General features: G+C 33.1%; 2 protein-coding genes across 2 annotated transcripts; both read right to left on the bottom strand.

The window, feature by feature from the left end:
- Nucleotides 1-428: 428 nt before the first annotated feature.
- On the bottom strand, nucleotides 429-15,446 carry LOC134706562 (uncharacterized). Its single transcript, XM_063565596.1, has 5 exons — nucleotides 14,984-15,446; nucleotides 13,296-13,439; nucleotides 11,744-11,898; nucleotides 1,210-1,361; nucleotides 429-697 (listed from the first exon to the last, which is right to left on the bottom strand). Exons 1-5 carry the CDS (start codon nucleotides 15,169-15,171, stop codon nucleotides 557-559), a joined length of 780 nt encoding a protein of 259 aa, XP_063421666.1. The 5' UTR covers nucleotides 15,172-15,446; the 3' UTR covers nucleotides 429-556.
- A 1,182-nt stretch (nucleotides 15,447-16,628) lies between these two features.
- On the bottom strand, nucleotides 16,629-21,813 carry LOC134706552 (uncharacterized). The gene is made up of 5 exons (XM_063565584.1): nucleotides 21,591-21,813; nucleotides 20,206-20,349; nucleotides 18,304-18,458; nucleotides 17,571-17,719; nucleotides 16,629-16,813 (listed from the first exon to the last, which is right to left on the bottom strand). The coding sequence occupies exons 1-5, from the start codon at nucleotides 21,791-21,793 to the stop codon at nucleotides 16,673-16,675; spliced, it is 792 nt and encodes a 263-aa protein (XP_063421654.1). The 5' UTR covers nucleotides 21,794-21,813; the 3' UTR covers nucleotides 16,629-16,672.
- Nucleotides 21,814-25,672: the final 3,859 nt, after the last annotated feature.

The raw sequence follows: 25,672 nt of genomic DNA, 5'->3' as shown, positions 1-25,672 counted from the left end.
AAACATGTTTTCCAAATGTATTTAGATAAACATGTCTACCAAATGTATTCCGATAGACATGTCTAACAATTGTATTCAGATAAACATGTCTACCAAATGTATTTAGATAAACATGTCTACCAAATGTATTTAGATAAATATGTCCACCAAATGTATTTAGATAAACTATGTCAGATAAGTAATCATTAATCGTGTCAGTTTCTTTTATCAGTTTTACATGTTGTTTGAATCAGTTTTTTCATTCTTAAAATGTATGTAAATGTATTTTGTTCGTTCCTAAACCAGATGATTAAATCAACTAAATTATACACGTTTGACATACTGATCTCTCTGTTTTGCCCTTGATAAAAAAAATTGTGAGGTAATTGCCTCCCTACCTCAATAGAAGCTACACAACTGGATGACATCAATTAGATTATCAACAGCAATTTAGACGAAAAATATATAATGATGAAACATATGCCGTATTCAAAATAATACAAATAATATAAAACAATATCGTCGTTTCATCAAACGATTTCAATAAAGTTCAATGAAAACAAACACATCACAAAAATTAACAACCAATTTTCCAGTTGACCAGCCCATGCTTAATTATAGTATTCATGTCATGGGGACGTTTTGATGATGAGCATATCTCATGTTGCTTTTGGTGACCTTCATTCGAAGAACTCACATATTGGATGTGGAACACAGGCTAAAATCAAATAAAAATCAAAATTATGAAAGACTTATGGTGCCTACTTAGAAAGAAAAATAATAAATAATACAATTATTAATATAAATATTAAATATAAAACACTACAATTAATAAACTGAAATATATTTTCACATCATAACAGACCGAGAGTAATATCGTTGACAATAATACGATATGGATGCATACAATAAATGATAAAATCATGCACAGAAGACCAAGTATACATGCATTGGTTCAATAATTGGATAAACATTACTTTTCACCAGTCACTCGTTTCATGTGACTTCAAATATCAGAAACCGATTATCTTTTACAAAGAATATTTGAATCACAAGTTAAGTGTAAATGGAGGAATTTTTTAATAAACAATTATAACGGAATCAAATCAGCTTGATGGTCGGTAATGATATGAACTTTCATATTATATAGTTTATTTTCCTTAATTGGTATCATTTGTTAAGGTGTCTATCTCAACAAGGACACTATAAATATAACTAATTTTGACATACCTTTCTAGCATCAAAAAATGGTTTGTAGTTGTCACATTCGTGATCAAAATCCATACATGAATCGTTAATGGCAAAGTCAAAGTCGCCTACAAGGTCACTAAGTTGGTTAACATCATTTTTCAGTCCGATAGCTAAGTCATTGCCGTGTGCCACTGTTAAGTAGTTTTAAAATATAAAGAAAAGAGTGTAACACAACATGTTGTTGATAACATACCACTTAACCATACATGATGTAGTAGTTCCTACTCAGAACCAAACCACAGCGTATGACAACATATCATTAATAACAGACCACTTCACCAGATATGCTGTAGCAGTCCCTTTCAAGAACCAAACCACATGAATCACAACAAAGGCATTTTTTTCAAAAAATGTTTGTACATTTTGGTATTCCGCCCAAACTTTATGAGTAAGATAATCAAAGATCTCAAAGAATTATTTGATTGAGAAAAGTCCTCAACATTATTGGATTGAGAAAAGTCCTCAACAACACCTTACCATACTATGAGCAATGAACTTTCGAAGAGATTCAACTACGTATACATTACAAAACATAATTGGAATTCTACAGAAAACTCAGGAGAAAAACTGGAAGTCGGACTTGTACATGCATATCATTGCACCAAACAGTCAAGCAATGTTCTCCATACTCCGGGATGTTCGATTGACAACCACGTATACCTGTGAACAGACTTATCAAAATTGAGGATATTGGTAGTAAGGAACATTCAAGTAAGTATGCTGAGTCCATTTAAGTGCGTCCGAGAATACATATAAACTTGCATCTTCTTCAGCAGACAGCCATGGTCAACAGAGAGAGGATATGACAAGAGAACACGTGGAGCCATTTAGCAACCTCGAGATCATGTTCTTTCCAAAGTAGTCGCCTTTGATGGAACGCATGTTAGAGCTGTTACATAGAAAGAGGACATGTACATAAATGTTACACAGCCTAACATGAACACCACTGTGTATGTGATTCAGACGTAAAATGGAAAAGAACGCAAAAGAGCTCCTCACAGAAATATTCTTCTGTCAATTGGACAGTTTGGAACATGCCACAAGTTCTACAAGAAACCCTGCACCAATGACGCCACATATTGAGTCCTTGAGAAACAGAAAACGACCACCTATAGCACGACAGAGAGTCTGAATATCAAATAAGGAACCGGAGTAGGGCTACATGAAATTGAGAATGGAAATGCTGAAAACGTCAAAGAGACAACAACCCGACCAAAGAGTAGACAACAGCTTAAGGCTACCAATGTGTTTTTTAACGCAGCAAAAATCCTCAGCCGGCCTAAAATATTTGTTTGCACTAGTTCAGTGAAAATGTACGTCAAGCTAAACACCCAAACATATAAATGAACTATTTGTTTCTTTTCCTCCGCTTAGTGATATGCTTAAATTCAGCGGGTAATCTCATTGTAATTTTATTTGCTGTAACTCGTTTCGGGCTTTTTTTTGTAACGAAAAAGGAAAGTATGCTAGATAAACTTACTGGAAATGTGAGGATATGATTGAAGCTTTAAACTTTCTGCTTGATAACATTTATGTACGTTTCGGCGATAAAGTGTATCGTCAGGAAGTAGGTATTCCTATGGGCACCAACTGTGCCCCTTTAATAGCAGATTTATTTCTATATTGCTATGAATCTCAGTTTATGACCAAACTCAGTAAAGACCCATCATTGTTATATTTGGTTGATACATTCAAAAATACCTACCGTTATCTGGATGATATTTTTTCGTTGAATAATCCAGAGTTCTCTAAATATACTTCAGAAATTTACCCAAACGAACTGACTTTAACTAAATCTAACATAAACAGCAGAAGTTGTCCTTTTCTAGATTTAGACATTTCAATTTCAAACGGGAAACTTCACACTAAAATTTACGACAAAAGAGACGATTTTTTCATTTTCCTTTTTTAGACGGCGATGTGCCTTTGGCTCCATCATACGGTGTTTATATATCGCAACTCTTTCGGTTTGCCCGTGTGAGTTCTGATGTCATAGATTTTAACGAACATAATCAATGCATCACTGGTAAATTGTTGTGTCAGGGATTTCGATACCATAAATTACTTAAACTTTTACTAAATTCTTTCATAGATACAAAGATTTGATTAGTAAATTTGGCTATACCTGTAGAAAGCTTATTAAAAATGGTATTTCACATCCTAAATTTTATGGTAATATTGTACTTAAAGCGAGGAAATCACTATGTGATTCTTGTAAACTCATCGAACCTTTAAACAAACTTATAAGTAAGGTTTATCGTACCAATATTGTAACTAGATCTCTGAATATAGTTCACATTGGCACTAATATTGATTTTGTCATTAGCAAATTAAAACATAACTAAATTTCATTATCTTTTGAGGCGAGATGTATAGAGACACAGACACGTTAACTTTTATTTCTATAGAAGTCGCTCTTTACTATACTACTACCTGTCGATACATTTATTTTTGGCATTGCACAAGTCATGTCTTCTTTGACTATTAATGACGTTAAAATACTAAATCCCTGTGATGTGTTTTAGTCGATTTTAGTCTCTGATGCATGATTTTTTATTATTAATTGGTTTTGGCTTTTAACTAGCTGTCAGTAACTGCAAGTACTCTCAAATCGTATTTTCTTGTTAATTCGACCTGCTGATACTGTTTATAATGCTTTTTTGTTATTTTTTATTTATATGGATCTTGTCTGTACACCAGCTTTGATGATTTGTAATATCTTCAATTTTTCACTTATTCTTACAACATTTGTATAAACTTCAAGATTATAAAAAAACGGGTTTTTTTTTCTAAAGTGAACATTGATTGGTTAAATATTTCTCAGTGATGTCCTGTGTTTGAATTTGTTTGTTAGCTTTTTAGTCATGAATGTTTGTCTCTAATATTTAATTAACTGTGCATTTGTATTCAGATATCGCAGATCAAATTTATTCGTTCATTGTGTAATCATACGTTTTTTGATTGAGTTAAGTCTGCCAATGGATATTTTATCGTATGTTTTTCTATGTTGTGATGTTATGTTATTGTTTCAGAAAAAGGGAGAAGGTTTGGATCCATTAAAACGTTTAATCCCGCTCCAAATGTTTCCATCTGTCCTAAGTCAGGAATCTGATGTACAGTAGTTGTCGTTTGTTTATGTAATATATAGATTAGACCGTTGGTTTTCCCGTTTGAATGGTTTTACACTAGTAATTTTGGGGCCCTTTATAGCTTGTTGTTCGGTGTGAGCCAAGGCTCCGTGTTGAAGGCCGTAATTTAACCTATAATAGTTTACTTTTTAAATTGTTATTTGGATGGAGAGTTGTCTCATTGGCACTCACACCACATCTTCCTATATCTATAAAATTAAAAAACATACAGAATAACAAAGACCAGAGGTTTCTGACTTGGGACAGGTTCAAACATAAGGCATGTTAAGACGAAAATAAGACGGGGTTTGGTTGCCAATGAGACAACTCTCCACAAGAGACCAATTGACACAGAAATTAACAATTATAGGTCACCGTACGGCCTTAAAAATGTCAATTTGACATGCTTTGATACTATATGTGCCCTTGATTTTTTACTAGATGACATTTTTGTTCGCTTTGGAGATTCCGTATATCGTCAGGTTATCGGAATTCCAATGGGGACTAATTGTGGACAACTTATTGCTGACCTGTTTTTGTATTGCTATGAGTTACAATTTATGATAAAAATCAGCAAAGACCCATCCTAACAACATCTCATAAACAAATTTAATAATTCTTTTAGATATTTGGATGATATTTTGGCTCTCCATTATGACGACTTTAGTATTTATACTAAAGAAATTTATCTTGTTGAACTTACTTTAAATAAAGCTAATACTAACAATGACCACTGCCCTTTCCTCGATCTTGATATCTATTTCACTAACGGAAAGCTTAATACTAAAATTTATGATAAAAGAGATGATTTTTCATTTCCTATCGTTAATTATCCATTTTTAGATGGTGACGTTCCCTTGTCACCATCTTACGGTGTTTATATATCTCAACTTGTACGATTCGCTCGTGTATGTAACAATGTTATAGATTTTAATGAGAGAAATTTATATATTACTGAAAAATTATTACACCCCGGTTTTCGATATCACAAACTAGTTTAAACTTTTACTAAATTTTATCATCGGTATAAGGACATTATTCGTAAATATAGCCCCACATGCAGACTTCTTATACGTTCAGGTATTTCACATCCAATTTTTTATGGAAATATTCTTTATGAAGCACAAAAAGGTCGGTATTCACCTCTGCAAAACCTTAAAATAGACTTATTATGAAGGGATATAGTTACGTTACTGTTGTCAGGTCATTAAAGATTGCATATTTTGGCGTTAATATTGATTCACTTATAGGGTCTTTGCTTCGGACCTAAACACATTTATCAAAAACCAGTTGTTGGCATGACACGGGTTATGTTCTTCACATAAATGTTATGATGGTATGATACTAAACCCCGAACTGGAAGGATTGTGCCTGATATTCATATGATGAAATCATAATCTTTCAATCAGTTTAATTGAAGTCTGGAACTGGCATGTCAGTTAACTGCTAGTAGTCTGTTGGTTTTTATGTATTATTGTTGTTTTGTTTATTTTCTTTGGTTACATCTTCTGACATCACACTCGGACTTCTCTTGAACTGAATTTTAAATGTGCGTATTGTTATGCGTTTACTTTTCTACATTGGCTAGAGGTATAGGGGGAGGGTTGAAATCTCATAAACATTTTTAACCCCGCCGCTTTTTTGCGCCTGTCCCAAGTCAGGAGCCTCTGGCCTTTGTTAGTCTTGTATTATTTTAATTTTAGCTTCTTGTGTACAATTTGGATATTAGTATGACGTTCATTATCACTGAACTATAAAAAAAAAAAAAAAAGAAGATGTGGTATGATTGCCAATGAGACAACTATCCACAAAAGACCAAAATGACACAAACATTAACAACTATAGGTCATCGTACGGCCTTCAACAATAAGCAAAGCCCGTACCACATAGTCAGCTATAAAAGGCCCCGATAAGACAATGTAAAACAATTCAAACGAGAAAACTAACGGCCTTATTTATGTAAAGAAATTGAACAAAAAACAAATATGTAACACATAAACAAACGACAACCACTGAATTACAGGCTCCTGACTTGGGACAGGCACATACACAATTAATGTGGCGGGGTTAAACATGCCAGCGGGATCCCAACCCTCTCCTAACCTGGGACAGTGGTACAACAGTACAACACAAGAACGAACTATAAAAATCAGTTGAGAAAGGCTTAAGGTAGCACAATACAAAGATTTTTTTACTTCCAATCACTAACCTTTGAAATGCTGTAACTTTCTTATGAATGCATAGAAAATAATAACAGAGGTATATATAGATAGATAAAAGATTAATCTTTTAAATGAATGCAATATTTTTATTATGCAATCATTATGTAATTAATTATTACGTAATTAGTGGCAAAATCTAGGTAAGTTCACTTGAATGAATTTAGCTCTATCATCTCTTGTACTATACAGAAAATTTTAACGAAATCTTAATCAACACAGCATGGGCTTCAAAAGGGTGTCTCAGATTGTCTCTATGGTATTCCATTCTCTCATAAATCTCTAATTAGTGTAAACATCCTAACCACATAAAAGAAGATAATGTTTAATTAGGTGTAAAATTTGTTTTGTACATTCTATCTGAAATCTGAGACACCCTTTTGTAGATAATGGCCATAGGAACAACATGTTATAAAATCAACCCTCTAGGGATACCTATGCAGAAGCTAATTTCATTTGAAAGTGGAAATTTGGTGAAAAATATTTTAGACACAGTTAACATTATAATTGGTTACATAATTGTTTTCATAATACTAACATTGCATTAATTTGAAAGAATAATCTGTTAGCTATCCAAAACTACCTCTTTTATAAATTTTCAAGCATTATTAAGAAAGTTACAGCATTTTAAAACTTGGGAGTTGGAGTTATAAAATCTTTGTATTGTGCTACCTTAACTCAACAGATAGACAAAAAGATACAAGTGGACATGGCCGGGTGCTTGTACATCCCGACACAAAAAGACACAATGAACAGATCTGAGAGTACTCGCAGTTATCTGACAGCTAGGTCAAATCCCACTAACAACTAAAAAAAATCATGCCTCTAAGACTAAACAATCAATCCGTACACATCCAACATACAATGGATTTAGTGTAAAGACGTCATAAACAGCCAGAGAAAAACATGACCTGGTGCAATGACAAGTAAAAGGTATCGACAGATTGTAGATCCATGAAAATGTATATGTAAATAACATACTAGTAATATTTAGTTAGCTTTTTATCTACTGATAACAAAATCAATATTTATAGGTACAACCAAACTTCAAAACCAAATCTTTATATCTATGGAAAAATTTAATGAAGATTTGAAGTAATTTATGGTAACGATATCCCTGGTTTAATAATTTACCAGTAATACATAGGTTGCGTTCGTTAAAATCAAAATCGTCACAACAGACAAGGGCACAGCGAACAAGTAATATAAACACCGTAAGATGGTGCGAAAGGAACATCACCATCTAAAAATGGAAAATTAACAATTGGAACGAAAAATCGTCTCTTTTGTCCTAAATTTTAGTGTGTAGTTTCCCGTTTAAAACCGAAATATCTAAATCCAGGAAAGGACAGTTATTACCGAATCATTTGATTTATTTAAAGTAAGTTCCTTGGGGTAAATTTCAGCAGTATACTGAGAAAATTCATGATTATTTAACGAAAAAATATCATCAAGATAACGGTAAGAGTTGTTGAATTCATCAATTAAAATGCAATTTCGACGGGTCTTTACTACGTTTAGTCATAAACTGTGATTCGTAACAGTACAAAAACAAGTCTGATATTAAAGGGGGAAAATTAGTGCCCATGGGGATACCTACAACCTGTCGATAAACTTGTGTGCCGAAACGTATGAAATATTATCAAGGAGAAAATTAACAGCTTCAATCATCTCATCACACCTCCAGTAAGTATATCTAGCAGTATATATTTGTTTTGGGGCCAGCTGAAGGACGCCTCCGGGTGCGGGAATTTCTCGCTACATTGAAGAGTTCGATGTCAGAATATGTAACAAAAATAACTAAGCAAAATAACAATGATACATAAATGAACAAATGACTACTAGCAGTTTCTGACATGCCTGCTCCAGACCCAATTTAACTGATTGAAAGATTTAGTCTTCATCGTATGAAAATCAAGTACAATCCCTCTATTAAGGGGTCTGGTATCTTACCATCATCAAATATATGAGAAGAACATAACTTGTATCATGTCAACAAATGGTTTTAGGAAAAAAGTGTGTATTCCCGATGCAAAGAACTTATGAGTAAATCAATACCAATACAAACATATGCAATCCTTAATGACTTAATTTGCTTGCAAAAGGAAGACCTACAAAGCAACACCTACAGTGATGCAGTACCTATGATTGATTTGCTACAAGATAATTTAGCTTGTGATGATCATGCTGCAGTCAAAGTCATGATAATAGGTTTGAAAAGAAACTTTCCCTCCAATACAGTTCAACACTGTGGTCGATGCCACTGCTGGTGGACGTTTCGTCCCCGAGGGTATCACCAGCCCAGTAGTCAGCACCTCGGTGTTGACATGAATATCAATTATATGGTCATTTTTATAAATTTTCTGTTTACAAAACTTTGAATTTTTCGAAAAATTAAGGATTTTCTTACCCCAGGAGTAGAAAACCTAAGCCGTATTTGGCACAACTTTTTGGAATTTTGGATCCTCAATGCTCTTCAACTTTGTATTTATTCGGCTTTTTAACTATTTTGATCTGAGCGTCACTGATGAGTCTTATGTAGACGAAACGCGCGTCTGGCGTATAAAATTATAATCCTGGTACTTTTGATAACTGTAGTAAACCAGTTCTTGTGAAAAATCTGGCATCAGGTCAAAAAGCTACTGACTCGATTTAAAAAAAGAGGGGTTACGTCTGACAAAGAGAATGATCAGAATTGTAGGACGTCCCATATTCACCAGGTAAAACCAAGACAAACAATGGTAAAAAATACATAATTATGTAAATCTTCAATAAACATTAAAAACATTTTGACTTTTTTTAAATTTCGATCGAGTAATTATACAAGTTCGTGTTGTTTCTTATTTATTATTTGTAATTGTTGATATAAATGTCCCTTGATTTTGTGAGTCTTTGTTTACTCCTTGGTTTTGAGTGTCGTCTTCCTATTGCTTGAACAGTTAGTTATTTGTCAGTGCATTTACGTTTTGAAAAAAAAGAATAAAAAAAGGGTTTAAATAAAATATTTTCAAAGGCACGAAACCAATGCAGTTTGATTAAAGCATACTAACACTTGCACTTCTTCAAGTATCGTTCATTTGAATATATTGCTAATTACTCAAATGTTATTACACGTACCCACAGACATGTTCAGTACATACTTAGGATGTAAATAATCTAATGTAAGCATAAACAATTTGGATTGATACGTACATACATATAGTGTGCTAAGCTGATGAACTTTTCATTTCATTGTTATTCATATAAGAAAATTAATTCAAATTGCTTTGCCAATATGAATAAAGTGATGCAAATTAAGTATGTGTGTGTGTTGGTGTATGTGCGTGTGTGTGTGTATTGTTTTGTGTTTTTTTTGTGAGGGTGGGGACAGGATCTTTTAGTAGAATAGTTTTTATAAGATAGCTTTTTTTCTTATTCTTCACTGCTGTCAAGTTGGTTTCTTACTCCCTTTATTCAAAACTCCGGTGTTCACCACAAGAAATGTTATTAACTGTAAAATCAATGGTAGAACGACATGAAGTCTCCTGCACTATGTTATATGGACCATTTATATTTAATGCGTTTCCCTCAGTTTTAGTTTGTTACCCCGATTTTGTTTTTTGTACATAGATTTACGAATTTTGAACAACGTATACTACTGTTGCCTTTATTTATAAAGGATGCAGTGATGTCTAATTCAACACTGGAAAGTTGTGGCAGAAGTTTTCCTAACAATAAATTTGCATTAAATCGAAAAAGGTTAATTTTGATCAACGTAATATGTTTTTGTGTTTTAATGGGAATGTATAATAGTGAACTTATCTTATTTAATTACTGACATAAACTAAAAATATTTTTGTTTAGTCAAGAATACTGATTTTTTTTTTTGGGGGGGGGGGTTGAATACAAGGAAATTGTGCTTCTTTGTTGTGTAAAACATGTATACTATTCAAAATAATATGAGTATTAATGAAAGAGACTATTATAATTTCGAAAAAAAGCAGTTTTATTACATGTTTTATCAAAAATCCGATATATCCCTCGAAAAAATGGACCAGAAAATCAAACCCGCTCCTAGCAGGCCACTTTACCTAACGTGAGTATAATTATTGGGTGCATCAGTCCGTACACTTTAATCACTGCCTTATTTGTGTATGATTTCATCTCATGAACACATAGTATACATTGCGTGTTTATAATTTTATATATGTTTTAATATTGCTGAATTGAAATCAGTTATCAAACCTTGTAATTGTGGTTTACAGAAATTTTAAGCTGTTGTATAAAAGTTCACTGTGTGATTTCCCAGTATATACTTTTGAAATTATTTGTAACACGCAGTAACCAACTTTCTCCACAAATTGGTAAGGATAAGTAAAATGCTATCAAAATTATAATGTGTTTAAGATTCAATAATCAAAGAAACCAAACGAATGGATACTTACTGTCATATTCTTGACTTGGTGCAAGATTTTCTTATGTAGAAAATGGTTGATTGAACCTGGTTTTATAGCTAGCTAGACCTATCACTTGTATGACAGACGCATCAAATTCCATCATTTTGACAATGATGCGTGAACAAAACGAAGAGACATAATAGGTTAAAATGTAAATAATTAGGAAGTCAACATTGTGCTTTAATCCTAATCACTAAAACAAAAACAAGTAAAATCTTAAAAAATACTGAACTCAGAGGAAAATCAATTCGGAAAGTTCATTATCACATGAAAAATCAAATAACAAAACACACAAACATGGAACAAAGAAGCACAAAATGGCATACAAACCAAGCATATTAGTAAACATTAAGGACAAGAATACAAAAATTTACCACAGTACAATAACACAATGACGGGATGTATAAGTACAGAGCCACGTCATATATGTAACGTGGAAACATAAAAGACATATAGACAAAGCATATAGCAAAAATGAAAGACGAGCAACAAACAAGTTTTTGAAATAAAACCAAATGACATTTAGATATAGCACATTAGCAAAATGAAAGACACTATTCAATAGTCATAATTAGATTCAGCAAAAAAAAATCAATACGAGTAACGAACTAAAGCCAAGAGAAACACATCAACTTTGAAACAATATTGCTAATTTTAGACAAGGGTAAAAAGTGAGGAACGTCGGCAGTTGTCCTTTCGGAATACATATTTTCATATATAAATTTATTACCTGTCGCTAAATATCTGTTATAATCTAATTGGTCGTCTGGTGTTAAATGAAGTCCTGCTTGATTTTGAAAATATCCATCGACATTATTCGGATCTACACCATCACAATGGCGAGATTTTGCGTTTGCAATCCGATCCCTCATTATACGTCTTACACTGAAAAACAACGTAATGATATATATGTAAGACTCGGAGGTGCGATGGGGTCGCGGAAGTTTGATGGTCACGCTCAAGTGCGATGGTCCACGCTGAAGTACGAGTCGACGGTACTTTCGCTGAAGTGCGATGGTCCACGCTGAAGTACGAGTCGACGGTACTTTCGGTGAAGTACGAGTCGATGGTACTTTCGCTGAAGTGCGATAGTTTTGTATGACGTTCGAGTATTGTGACATTTTCCAATAAAACGTTTAAATACAACATTGATTTGCCAGTAGGAGGATAAGGTTTTGTAGATGAAATAAATTATTCTAAATAATAAGGATGTTCTTATCCCATGCTGAAAACTCTAGTCGTATTGGGCACCTCTTTTTGAACTTTGGGTCCTCAATGCTGTTCAGCTTTGTGCTTGTTTTGGCCTTCGAACTTTTTTCATCCTAGCGTCACTGCAAGTCAGGAAAATGGCCATTGGTATATTTATAGTTCGTTTCTGTGTGTGTTTCATTTAACGTTTTGATTCTGTTGTGTCGTGTGTTTCCTCTTATATTTGTTTGTGAATTCTCATTGCTTTACGACATGTCACGGTACTTTTCTATCCCAACTTCATGTTTTTAGTTTTGATGTTATATTTGTTATTCTCATCGGATTTTGTCTAATGCTTAGTTTGTTTCTGTGTGTGTTACATTTTAATGTTGTGTTTCTGTTTTGTCGTTGTTCTCCTCTTATATCTAATGCGATTCCCTTAGTTTTAGTTTGTAACCTTGATTTGTTTTTTTTTTCTATCGATTTATGAGCTTCGAACAGCGTTATACTACTGTTGCCTTTATTTACGAGCCTGTGTCGATATATGTGCATCTTCAACAAGTGCCACTCTCCAACATTATAAGATTATGATTTTTATTCATGACTAACATCATTATCTTATTAAAGTTTGTTGGTCTTGTGATCAATTTTTCCTTGTACAGTTCTACAATGTAAATCTTTACCAGCACGTAATAAGTTAGAAAAACAAAAATCAATACCTCTGTATTACGTCATCTTATGATTTGTTTATACTGGTATTTTTGTAGATTTTGTATGACGAATCATTTTTGCGTATTTAAAAGTAATACCTATTTCACAAAATATTGAAACAAGAAAAACAAAATAGCTGAACATTTAAAAAAATAAATAAATATTTTGATATTTTGATGATCTTACCATGTCAGATTTTCCCTTTTTATCTGCAGATTCCTTAACTGTCATGTTGTTGGATTGTTTATTTTATTTTTAATGCTAGATGGCCTAAGGGTCACCTAGGCCAATTTTTTTTTAAATTGATTCCGTAGATCTTTGAATAAGTTTAAAATAACAGACGACGACGAACGCTATTTAGACTAAATATTATGAATACATACTGACTATTTCTTATGTCAACCCATGTTTCGTGATCCCAATCCTTATTAGGAACCCCAAGTCCATCGGAAGGAAACTTGGAGGCATCATCTCGCCAGTCTTCTTTCGTACCAGCAGAAAAGTAACATATAACCCTTTTCCCTTTCCTGAATGTGAAGGAAACAAAGACAACTTAGAGATAAATTGATGTACGGTATAAATAAGTTAGCAAACAACTATTAATGTCAAATTGTATGAAGTAATTGGAGCACACAATTTATGAATTGCATCTAAAATTATGTTTACAAGGAAGAATGACAACGTTACTGACTGTTTAGAAGCCATAGAATAAAGTGTGAATCAACATTATAAACTTCACGTTAAAATGCCATATTTTGATTGGCTTATCAATGGTGTTAATTTACTCTATCACACAGCTGAGCGTGTGACCCTTTTTTAAATGTTATCATCTCGTCCAGACCATTCAAAAATCGGCAATTTAAAGGACAGTGAATTGAATTTACGCGCGTCTGGCGTATATACTAAATTTAGTCCTGGTATCTATTATAAGTTTGTTTACTACCACTGGGTCGATGCAACTGCTGGTGGAGATTTATTTTCCCGAGGGTATCACAAGCCCAGTAGTCAGCACTGTTGTGCTGACATGAATTATCATTGATATGGTTATATTTATAAATTAACTGTTTACAAAATTTAGAATTTTTAAAAATAATGCTTTTCTACCTCATGCATAGATTACCTTAGCTGTATTTGGCAAAACATTTAGGAATTTTGGTCATAAATGCTCTTCAACTTCGTACTTTATTTTGCATTTTAAACTTTTTTGAATTCGAGCGTCATTGAAGAGTCTTTTTTAGACGAAACACGCGTCTGGCGTATATACTAAATTTAGCCCTGGTATCTATGATGAGTTTATTTACATCATGTTATCATCTTGCTTCACTTCTGTTGATTTTCATAATACCCGTAATGTTGTTATGTACGTGTCGTCATAGAAAATATTTTTAAAATGAAATAAATCTGTAAAAGACAATAATGATAAGACATTCAGTATAATAAATTATATAACACATATCTGAGAGGCCGATAGAGCAGATTTTATCTGGCCTTTCACCCTCTCAACTATGGGTTATTTATATAGTGTTATCGACCAAGTAACAGAGATCAGTACTGCAATCAGTCAATAGATAATTCAAATAAAATGTGGTTTCAAATTCATTAAAACTTAAAAATACATAGTGTTTGTAAACTTTGCGACAAATATGTTATGATTTCTATCCTTATTTCATAGCGTCCTTTTCTTTTCTATGTAATTCATGCACCTGTCCTAAGTCAGGAATCTCATGTACAGTAGTTGTCGTTTGTTTATGTAATATATATGTGTTTCTCGTTTCTCGTTTTGTTTATGTAGATTAGATCGTTGGTTTTCCCGTTTGAATGGTTTTACACTAGTAATTTTGGGGCCCTTTATATCTTGTTGTTCGGTGTGAGCCAAGGCTCCGTGTTGAAGGTCGTACTTTAACCTATAATGGTTTACTTTTTAAATTGTTATTTGGATGGAGACTTGTCTCATTGGCACTCACACCACATCTTCCTATAATTAAGGAAAGCAAAAACCCTACTGACTAAATTTTCCAATAGGCTTTTTTTTTTTTTAAATAAACATTTTGATTGTTACACTATGACAAACCTGTGGAGATCTTCGATGATACTTGTACCCACATCATACAAATCGACGACAACCATGTCTGCATGAACGCCAGTATTGATATTATGTTCATTTATCACATCGTTCCAGGCCATGTGCTGACGTGGACGCCACCACGATGCATGTACAAAAGAAAAACACAAAATCAAAATTACCAAAGTTGGCGACATGTTCAACCAAGCATAAGTCTAATCTCTATAGGATATCTTTGTTTAATGTTTAACTTTCTTATCAGTCGGGTTCTCTCGTTATATCATAACAAGGCTACCACCTCTCGGTAATTTTATACATAGCTAGCAGATAGGGTTTCGGTATGTTTTAACATATTTGCATATTGAATAAAAAGTGTGACTTATGTGTTATAGTTTGTAGTTCAAATAATTATAACATAACCTTTCAATGCCATCCTTGTCATGACAATTACTAGTATTTGAACTGGTTTTTGGGAAAATAATTGTATAAATTTCGAGATCGAATATTTGTTACGTTAGCATGGCTATTTTGGGTGTCTGTCGCTGATGGAAGACGTTCGTTGTTGTTTTGCGGTTTTCATGTTGTGTTTGTGTTATATTTGTGTCACGTAGTGATATTATTTTAACATTGTCGTATAAGCGAGACGTTTGGCTAGCAATTAAACTATGGTCAATCCACCATTCTTTTCTTGAAATGTCCTATACTATTTCAGGAATAGGCAGCTGTTTATCAAGTAGTTCGTCTCTATATATATATAAAAGAAGATGTGGTATGATTGCCAGTGAGAATCTCTCTCAACAAGAGACCATATGACACAGAAATTAACAACTGTAGGTCATCGTAAGGTCAGTGTACGGCCTTCAACAATGAGCAAAGTCCATACCGCATAATCAGCTATAAAAGGCCCTGAAATTACGATGTAAAACAATTCAAACGAGAAAACTAACGATCACATTTATGTACAATAAAAAGAACGAAACACAAATATGTAACACATGAACAAACAACAACCAATGAATGACTGGCTCCTGACTCTGTAAGGACATATACATACAGAATGTGACGAGGTTAAACATGTTAGCGGGATAAGTAAGGAATAGTCGCGACATATCAGAAAACCGGAACGATGAAAGATCTGTTTTTAATTAGATTGCATCTGCTTCACGTCGTTCCTAGGGTACGAATTTTTGCAGTAATATGAAAAGAGGTTTCATGGAGAATTTTTAGATCTAGTAATATAGAGTTAACAAGGGAAGTTAAAAAATTTGGAAGACTGTTTTAAACTGTGTATAAACTACCCCGGCAACAAATGTGTAGACTCGATGGTAGCTAATATCCGGTACGGTAACGGAACACCAATAGACAGAGAAAAGATAGTTTCCTGTTTATTTATTTGTTATTTTTTATCATATTGAACAATTTATATACGTATATAACTGTTTTCTATAGCGAGATATGATATTTTCTAAACCGCTCTAGATGAACACAGAAATAATTAAAAATGCACGTCAAAATGACGAATTCCCTCGAATTGGTTTAATTTCTCATAACTTTGTTACATGGTACAGAAAAACCTATAATGATGCAACATATGCAGTATTCAAAATAATACAATAATATAAAACAATATCGTCGTTGCATCAGAGGATTTTCAATAAATACAAACACATCAGGAAGATATTTTTTACTGAGAAAAAATTAACAACCAATTTTCCAGTTTACCATCCCATGCTTAATTAAAGTATTCATGTCATGAGGACGTTTTGACGATGAGCATATCTCATCTTGCTTCGCGTGACCCTCTGTTGTAGAATTCACGTATTGGATGTGGAACACCGGCTAAAATTTAAAACAAAAAAAATCATATGCATTATTGTGGATACTTAAATGAAAAAAGTTAAAAATGATATAAAATTTCTAACTATTTATCAAAAAATATGTGAGCAATGGTTCATTGTGTGATTAGATTGGTGTATCGTTGACTTCAACCCCAAATTTTCAATTCCTATACTTCCTAAAACAAACAAACGATGACACACTTGTTGAAAATTGGGTCTAGGTCCTCTTCTTTGACCCAAATGAAAATGTGACAATTGTTATCCCAATTATTTTGCAAAGAATATTTGAATCACAAGTTAGATTTATATAGAGGGATGTTTTAATAAACCATTCTTACTGAATCAAATCGACTTCGGTAATGATATAAAATGTTTTATTATATAGTTTATTTTCCGTATTTGGTATGATTTTAAAAGGTGTATATCTCAATAAGGAAACGATGAATATTATACAATTACTGTCTTTTGATGAGGTAAAAATGTAGTTTTTCAAAAGTCAATTAAACCACATATTTACCAAACAAAAGACAGTAAGTTTTATTCCATATTCCGAGAGAAATGTATATAATGGCAATTATTTACCAAAACCAATTGTACATAAAAAAAAAAAACCAAAATTATGCACGTAAAAGCATGCGACGTTTTGCGCGGTGAATATCCTTTTCCGCAGGTGAATATGCTTATTTATTCAAAATCCCTTTCATAAAGAAAAACCTATTAAATTTCATCAATATTGAATAAAACTTATTTCGGTATACCTTATTAGCATCAAAAAATGGTTTGTACTGGTTACAATCGTCAAAATCCATACATGATTCGTTAATGGCAAAGTCAAAAGCGTCTATAAGGTCATCAAGTTGGCTTACATCGTTCTTCAGTCCGATAGCCATACCATATCCGTGTGCCTCTGTAAAGTAATTTTAAAAGGGTTTAGTAGTGTATAGTTATTGACTGGGTATAAGCGAAATAGTATGTTATTGTCCCCCGACGTCCAGAGGCATTTTACAAAATTCCGTATAATATGTTGTGTGAAGGTTTGTTTACAAAAGATAGATGATACAATAAACATTATTCATTTGAATCACCTTCGTTCAGATGAAATTGGATCTATATATTACTTACCTCTTAATTTTGATATCAGCAGTTGATACTTTACATTTTTAATATTGTTCTTTGGGGATACAATGTGAACTTTAACATATTGAGAGGAAAATGCTTAAGTGTAACATATGAATAGTTCATTTGTTTACTGAATAACGACAACAGAAGTGAGCCGCTGTTCAAAAGTCATAATTAGATTAAGCAAAACCTAATCAGATAAACAAACAGAACCGAGGGAATCACATCATCTTTGAAACAGTATTGCAAAGTTAAGACAAGAGTAAATAAACTCATCATAGATACCAGGACTGAATTTTGTATATAGAGTGAGGATTGTCTGTATATTTCCTTTCGGAATACATGCATATATTTTCATATATAAATGTTTACCTATTGCTAAATATCTGTTATAGTCCAATTGATCATCTGGTGTCAAATGAAGTCCTGCTTGATTCTCAACCCATCCATCAACATTATCTGGATATACACCATCACAATTGCGAGATTGTGCGTATTCAAATCGATCCCTCATTATACGTCTTACACTGAAAAACAACGTTATACAAAATACGAAATATTTTATAAAAAAAAAGCTCCATTATGAATGTGTTCACTGCAAATTCAGTGGTTGTCGTTTGTTGGTGTGTTACATATTTGGTTTTCGTTCATTTTTTTTTACCTAATTTAGGCCGTTATTTTTCTCGTTTGAATTGTTTTACATTTGTCATTTGGGGTCTTTTATGAGGTCCAAAAAAGGCAAAAACTCAAAAACTTTAACCTTTCACCACTTAACCATGAAAATGAAAAATTAAAGGTCAGTGAGTGACACTTGCAAGTTGGAAATGTACACCTAACAGTCATTGCATACATCAAATATAAAGTAGACCTATTGTATACAGTAAAAAAAAAACAGACCAAAACACAAAAACGTAACCTTAACCACTGAACTAGAAAATGAGGTCAAAGTCAGATGACATCTGCTAGTTGGACGTGGCCACCTTACAATCCTCCAATACACCAAATATACTAGACCTATTGTTTATAGTATCTGAAATATAGAATACCTTCCCCATTTTCATTCTCAATTTTATTGACCACAAAAACCTAAACTTGTTCACTGATGCATTGAGGTCAAGGTTTAGTGGAAACTGTCGGACGGCCATGATGACATTGCAAGGTACGTACATACCAAATATATAGATATCCTATTACTCATATTGAGAGAAAAATTTACATTACAAAACAGTTTTTTTGATTGAGTTAAGTCTGCCAATTGATATTTTATCGTGCGTTTTTCTATGTTGTGATGTTATGCTATTGTTTCAGAAAAAGGGAGAAGGTTTGGATCCATTAAAACGTTTAATCCCGCTGCAAATGTTTGCACCTGTACTAAGTCAGGAATCTGATGTACAGTAGTTGTCGTTTGTTTATGTAATATATACGTGTTTCTCGTTTCTCGTTTTGTTTATATAGATTAGACCGTTGGTTTTCCCGTTTGAATGGTTTTACACTAGTAATTTTGGGACCCTTTATAGCTTGTTGTTCGGTGTGAGCCAAGGCTCCGTGTTGAAGGCCGTACTTTAACCTATAATGGTTTACTTTTTAAATTGTTACTTGGATGGAGAGTTGTCTCATTAGCACTCACACCACATCTTCCTATATCTAATTAGTCGCTGAACCATGAAAATTAGGTCAAGGATAATGTACAAGTGATAGACTGAATATTCGTAACAAACGGCATATATATACAAAGTATTAAGTATCCAGGTCTTCCACCTTTTAAAGAGTTAATTAACGCCACAGGATCACTCTCCTTATGTCGCGCTTTCTGCCTCAAAAGTTGACAAAAAAGGGTAAACAAATCATCTCAGAGCAAAAAACAACGTATCATGTTATCCAATGATTTGGTCATATTGGCATTTTCGTAAATCTCATATGACTGATCATGTTTGCCTCTTATGATTTATTCCTATTAATATCTTTATTGAAACAATAAACGTTAAAAATAGAAAATAAGTAAATCTTGACATTTGGATCATCTTACCATGTCATATTTTCTATTTCAATTACTAGAGTTTTAAAGATGTCAGTTCTAATTTTATTCATGGCTGTCGTGTTTAAGGGTTTGTCTAGAATAAAATAAACACGAACTTTGTACTTATAGTGTTTGACCAAAGGAGCATACAGGCCGAGTTTTGTTGAAATTGATTCTGAAAAGATCTTTGAACAAGTTTACGACAGACACACTACGACGACCGACGCGATATGTGCTAACATAATATTTATACATACTGACTATTTTTTATATCAACCCATGTGTCGCCGGGTCGATCTTCATTAGAAAGCCCAAGTCCATCGGATGGGAAGTCGGTGGAATCAGGCCGCCTTTCTTCTTTTGTTCCAGCGGAAAAGTAACATATCACCCTCTTCCCTTTCCTGAATTTGGAGGAAACATATTGAAAGTAAAACTTGAGATAGAAAAAATAGGGTGTATGGTATAAATGGAATAACAAAAACAGTTTATGTCAAATTGTTTGCCGTAGATTGTGCATTTATAATAAAAAAAAATCATAAACATACAGATATCCGAGGAAAGGAGTATGTTCAGTAAGACTACTTTTTGGCCCCAAAATATAGCAGTTTTACAAAATTGTATAAATGTAAACTTTTTTTTTTTTTGGAAAGGTATAATGCTTCTGCTATATAAATATGGACTGTTTTTTTGCATTACAACGCACATATATGGGTACTTGCATCATTAAGTCATGCTAAATTACTGAAATCTTCACAATTTCAGCATTTTAGTTAAATTTAAGACGGTTTCCGTCTTAAATGAAAGTGGCCGCATTCGTGTTCATTCTTGATACTGAAATGTAAGTTGTGTTTAATGATGATACAAGTTTTATCATGATAAAGGTCGAGGATGAACACGGATGCGGCCACTTTAATTTTTGACAAAAAACATATAAAAAGTGAAAGATTTTGGCATATTTGATAGATTTTTCATATTTAAGCTTGAATCGGAGCGTTTTTAGTGAGTGAATCAGTTAAAATCTTTCACAAAAAATAATTGAATCAATTGAAATAGACATTAATGTGTTTAAAAAGTGTCCAAAATCTTTCGGCAGATGAACTTGAAATTTGAGGCCAAAAACTGCTCTACCAGGACCTCCTCCTTTCAAGACAACAAGTCCGTAAATTCAAACCAATCAAATGATAATCATAAAATTTATTGATGACTTTGAGAACGTACGTCTGCTACACATTATGATACTGTCATTTACTGTGTAGAAGCCAGATCATTCATAAATGGTCAATCACCAGTACTATTGATGCTGTATCCGTAAATAAATAATGTGATTACATTTACAAATAAAGTGTGGTATGAACTTCAATATCGCTGGAAATTCATAAGTAGACATAAGAAGATGTGGTACCAGTGCAAAATAGACAACTCTCAATCCAAGTCACAATTTATAAAAGTAAACTATTATAGGTCAAAGTACGGTCTTTAACACGGAGCATTGGCTCCCACCAAACAGCAAGTTATAAAGGGCCCCCCAAGAAATACCATTTTTAGTCAGATTTTTTTTTTATAATTATTTGCATATCAAGGGAAAATTCCAATGACCAAATTCCCCGAAAAGCTTTTTTCAACTAGAAACAAAATGACAAACCTGTGGAGATCATCAATGATTTTTGTATGCACTTCAAACAAATCGACGACAAACATTTCTCCATGAACACCAGTGTTGATGTGAGGTTCATTAATCACATCGTTCCAGGCCATGTGCGGATGTGGGTGCCACCATGACGCATGTGAAATTGAAAAACACAAAATCAAAATTGGCAAAGTTGGCGACATTTTTAAACCAATCATTCATCTGTTATCTAACAGTAAATAAGCTCATCAAAGATACCAGGACTAATAGATATCTTTGTTCAATGCTTTATTTTCTTATCAGTTGCAATTGCTTATATCTATATATATATATATATATATAGTTATCATAAGAAAGGGTCGCGACCTATAGTTATTTATTGAACCAAGTAATTGTCAGTTGTGTTCTATTCATTTTAATTGTTTGACCTCTTGATTTTGCCATTTGATAAGAAACTTTCCGATTCGAAATATCTAATTTTCTTTTTACATAGATATCAGAACAAAAGGTTCGTTATTTTATCTCATTTAAATTTTTAAATATTGCATGGAAAGTGTAAGTTTGCGGTTCATAAAGTATGCGTGTATTTCAAGCGTTCTTAAATAATCTGCAAAACCTACAAAATTGTTTCTAGTACTAAGAATATATAAAGCGTATTGTTTTGCATTTACTTTTCTACATTGGCTAGAGGTATAGGGGGAGGGTTGAGATCTCATAAATATGTTTAACCCCGCCGCATTTTTGCGCCTGTCCCAAGTCAGGAGCCTCTAGCCTTTGTTAGTCTTGTATTTTTTTAATTTTAGTTTCTTGTGTACAATTTGGAAATTAGTATGGCGTTCATTATCACTAAACTAGTATATATGTGTTTAGGGACCAGCTGAAGGACGCCTCCGGGTGCAGGAATTTCTCGCTACATTGAAGACCTGTTGGTGACCTTCTGCTGTTGTTTTTTCTATGGTCGGGTTGGAGATTCCGTATATCGTCAGGTTACCGGAATTACAATGGGGACTAACTGGGCACCACTTATTGCGGACCTGTTTTTTGTATTGCTATGAGTTACAATTTATGACAAAAATCAGCAAAGAACCATCGAAACAACATCTCATTAACAAATTTAATACTAGTAATACTTTTAGATATTTGTATGATATTTTGGCTCTCAATAATGACGACTTCAGTATGTATACTAAAGAAATTTATCTTGTTGAACTTACTTTAAATAAAGCTAATACTAACAATGACCACTGCCCTATTCTCGATCTTGGTATCTATATCACTAACGGAAAGCTTAATACTAAAATTTATGATAAAAGAGATGATTTTTCATTTCCTATCGTTAATTATCCATTTTTAGATTGTGACGTTCCGTTATCGCCATCTTACGGTATATAAATATCTCAACTTGTAAGTTTCGCTCGTGTATGTAACAATGTTTTAGATTTTAACGAGAGAAATTTATGTATTACTCAAAAATTATTACACCAGGGTTTTCGATATCACAAACTAGTCAAAACATTTACTAAATTTTATAATCGGTATAAGGACATCATTCGTAAATATAGCTCAACATGCAGACTTCTTAGACGTTCAGGTATTTCACATCCAATTTTTTATGGAAATATTCTTTATAAAGCACAAAAATTTCAGTATTCACCTCAGAAACTAACAAAACCTTTAAATAGACTTATCAAGAAGGGATATAGTTACGATACAGGTCATTAAAGATTGCTTATTTTGTCGTTAATATTGATTCACTTATAGGGTCTTTGCATCGGAACTAAACACATTTATTCAAAAAAACAGTTGTTGGCATGACACGGGTTATGTTCTTCTCATATATGTTATGATGGTATGATACTAAACCCCTAACGGGAAGGATTGGGCCTGATATTTATGTGATGAAATCATAATCTTTCAATCAGTTTAATTGAAGTCTGGAGCTGGCATGTCAATTAACTGCTAGTAGTCTGTTGTTATTTATGTATTATTGTCATTTTGTTTATTTTATTTGGTTACATCTTCTGACATCAGACTCGGACCTTTCTTGAATTTAATTTTAAATATGCGTATTGTTATGCATTTACTTTTCTACATTGGCTAGAGGTATAGGGGAGGATTGAGATCTCATAAACATGTTTAACCCCGCCGCATTTTTGCGTCTGTCCCAAGTCAGGAGCCTCTAGCCTTTGTTAGTCTTGTGTATTTTTTAAATTTTAGTTTCTTGTGTACAATTTGGAAATTAGTATGGCGTTCATTATCACTGAACTAGTATATATTTGTTTAGGGGCCAGCTGAAGGTCGTCTCCGGGTGCGGGAATTTCTCGCTACATTGAAGACCTGTTGGTGACCTTCTGCTGTTGTTGTTATTTCTATGGTCGGGTTGTTGTCTCTTTGACACATTCCCCATTTCCATTCTCAATTTTATAAAATTCTCCATGAAACCTCATACCATATTGCTGTGAAATTTTCTACTCTAGGAATGATGTGAAGCAGATATCGATACAAAAAGCAGCAAATGATCTCTTAGGACATTTAATCGATTTAAACTAGATCGGTTCACTTTAGATCGATTTGAAGGTTAATGTGAACGCTTTGAATCGGTCTAGACTTAAACACCAAAAGAGTTAGTTGAGTTTCAATCGATCTAAAGTAAACCGATCTTACATTAAATGTGAACGCAGAGATCGGTTTAAAAAATAATAATGTACTGTTGTCTTAATTCGACGTAGCATACATTTCCAAAATCTTTGTCTTCTTTTCTTATGATTATTTTTTCCTTTTCACTGACTAAACCGCAGTATTTCGTTATGATGTAACTTCGTTGCTTCGTTGTTTTTGTCAAAATTTTTAAGAAACTGTAATAATACCAGTATCAAAATTTTAACTTGTGATTCAAGAGACACAATAACTTCATCCGATTGTTTTTTTTAATTGTGTGTATCAGTATATCAACACATGAATTTGATAAATCAGTTCTATTCATACGCAATGCCGATTGCGATTTTAATTGTAGTTTGAATGCACTGGTTGAGATTAGACAGTTAGAGATCGTTTTGATAAGAGATAATGTGAACGCTAACTGGTTTTATTTAGATCGTTTCAAATTATATCGATTTAAAAATAAATGCTAGTGTGAACGGAGTACATATTACAATCTAAATAAAGGCAACAGTAGTTTACCCATGGGTCGCATTTAAGCTTTTTTGTGTACTGGCCAGCAGGACCAGTGGACTGAAAATCTACTGGTCCTACACAAATGAAATTCATCTGACAAACACTAATATAAATGAGAGATGTTTACATTTATTTTCATGATTTTCCCTTCCTTTGTTTCCTCTCCTTTATTCTCGTAGTTTTTAGTGCTGTTCTGATTGTTCATTAGCAAGTACAGAATCTAACTTAAAATTTGAAGAACTCGTTACAAAAATACATTTCTTATCTAGGTCTGTCACTGAAAATTGTTAACATGATATACATAATACAATTCATTACATTGCAATCAACTACATAATTAAACCATTCGCGGTTTTTTTACCTATGAATTTTGATATTTACGTATCTCTTTGTCAATGCCATAAACTCTATTCAGATCTTCCATTTGAATGTCACTCATTTTTTTATTTTTTGTCTGTCGATTTGGCTCATTCAAAAAATTTCCACATTTTGTGTTGTTGTAAAGACACTCAACCTCGATATTATTAAAAACTTAATCAATTGCAGTACTAAGTACCTCCAGTACCTGTATCTGTATCTGTAGTGGTACGTGTAGAATCCTATTAAGGCTTTTATACACGGTGTTATTAGTACCGTGTTATTGAGTTCGCAGGTAAACTGTTTTGTAAAAAAAAAAACGAAATTGCGATTCAATCAGGGATTTTATCGACGAATTTCTACTGGTCCGCCGGACCATCAGGTGACAAAATATACTGATCCGACTGAAATTCTACTGGTCCCGGACCATCGGACCAGCGCTAATTTCGACCCCTGTACACCTCATCCATGGTCAATAATAGATTAAGCGAAAACAAATCCGGGTTACAAACTAAATCATACTACAAAGAAACAAAGTAAAATCACAAAAATACTGAACTTCGAGG

Source organism: Mytilus trossulus, chromosome 1 (assembly GCF_036588685.1).
Source record: "Mytilus trossulus isolate FHL-02 chromosome 1, PNRI_Mtr1.1.1.hap1, whole genome shotgun sequence".
In the NCBI taxonomy this organism is placed as follows: Eukaryota; Metazoa; Mollusca; class Bivalvia; order Mytilida; family Mytilidae; genus Mytilus; species Mytilus trossulus.
The sequence above is the reverse complement of the archived record's forward strand: the minus strand, read 5'-3'. Positions and strand labels throughout refer to the sequence as shown.

What these genes read in the sequence shown, in the direction of transcription:
- LOC134706552 (XM_063565584.1), bottom strand. Translation starts at nt 21,793, where the DNA reads ATGATTGGTTTAAAAATGTCGCCAACTTTGCCAATTTTGATTTTGTGT. An exon ending in ATCATTGATGATCTCCACAG is followed by an intron (nt 20,350 to 21,590) that starts GTTTGTCATTTT and finishes CTCCAAATTCAG; the next exon opens with GAAAGGGAAGAGGGTGATAT. An exon ending in TAACAGATATTTAGCAATAG is followed by an intron (nt 17,720 to 18,303) that starts GTAAACATTTAT and finishes ATTACTTTACAG; the next exon opens with AGGCACACGGATATGGTATG.
- LOC134706562 (XM_063565596.1), bottom strand. Translation starts at nt 15,171, where the DNA reads ATGTCGCCAACTTTGGTAATTTTGATTTTGTGTTTTTCTTTTGTACAT. An exon ending in ATCATCGAAGATCTCCACAG is followed by an intron (nt 13,440 to 14,983) that starts GTTTGTCATAGT and finishes CTTCACATTCAG; the next exon opens with GAAAGGGAAAAGGGTTATAT. An exon ending in CATTTTTTGATGCTAGAAAG is followed by an intron (nt 698 to 1,209) that starts GTATGTCAAAAT and finishes ATTTGATTTTAG; the next exon opens with CCTGTGTTCCACATCCAATA.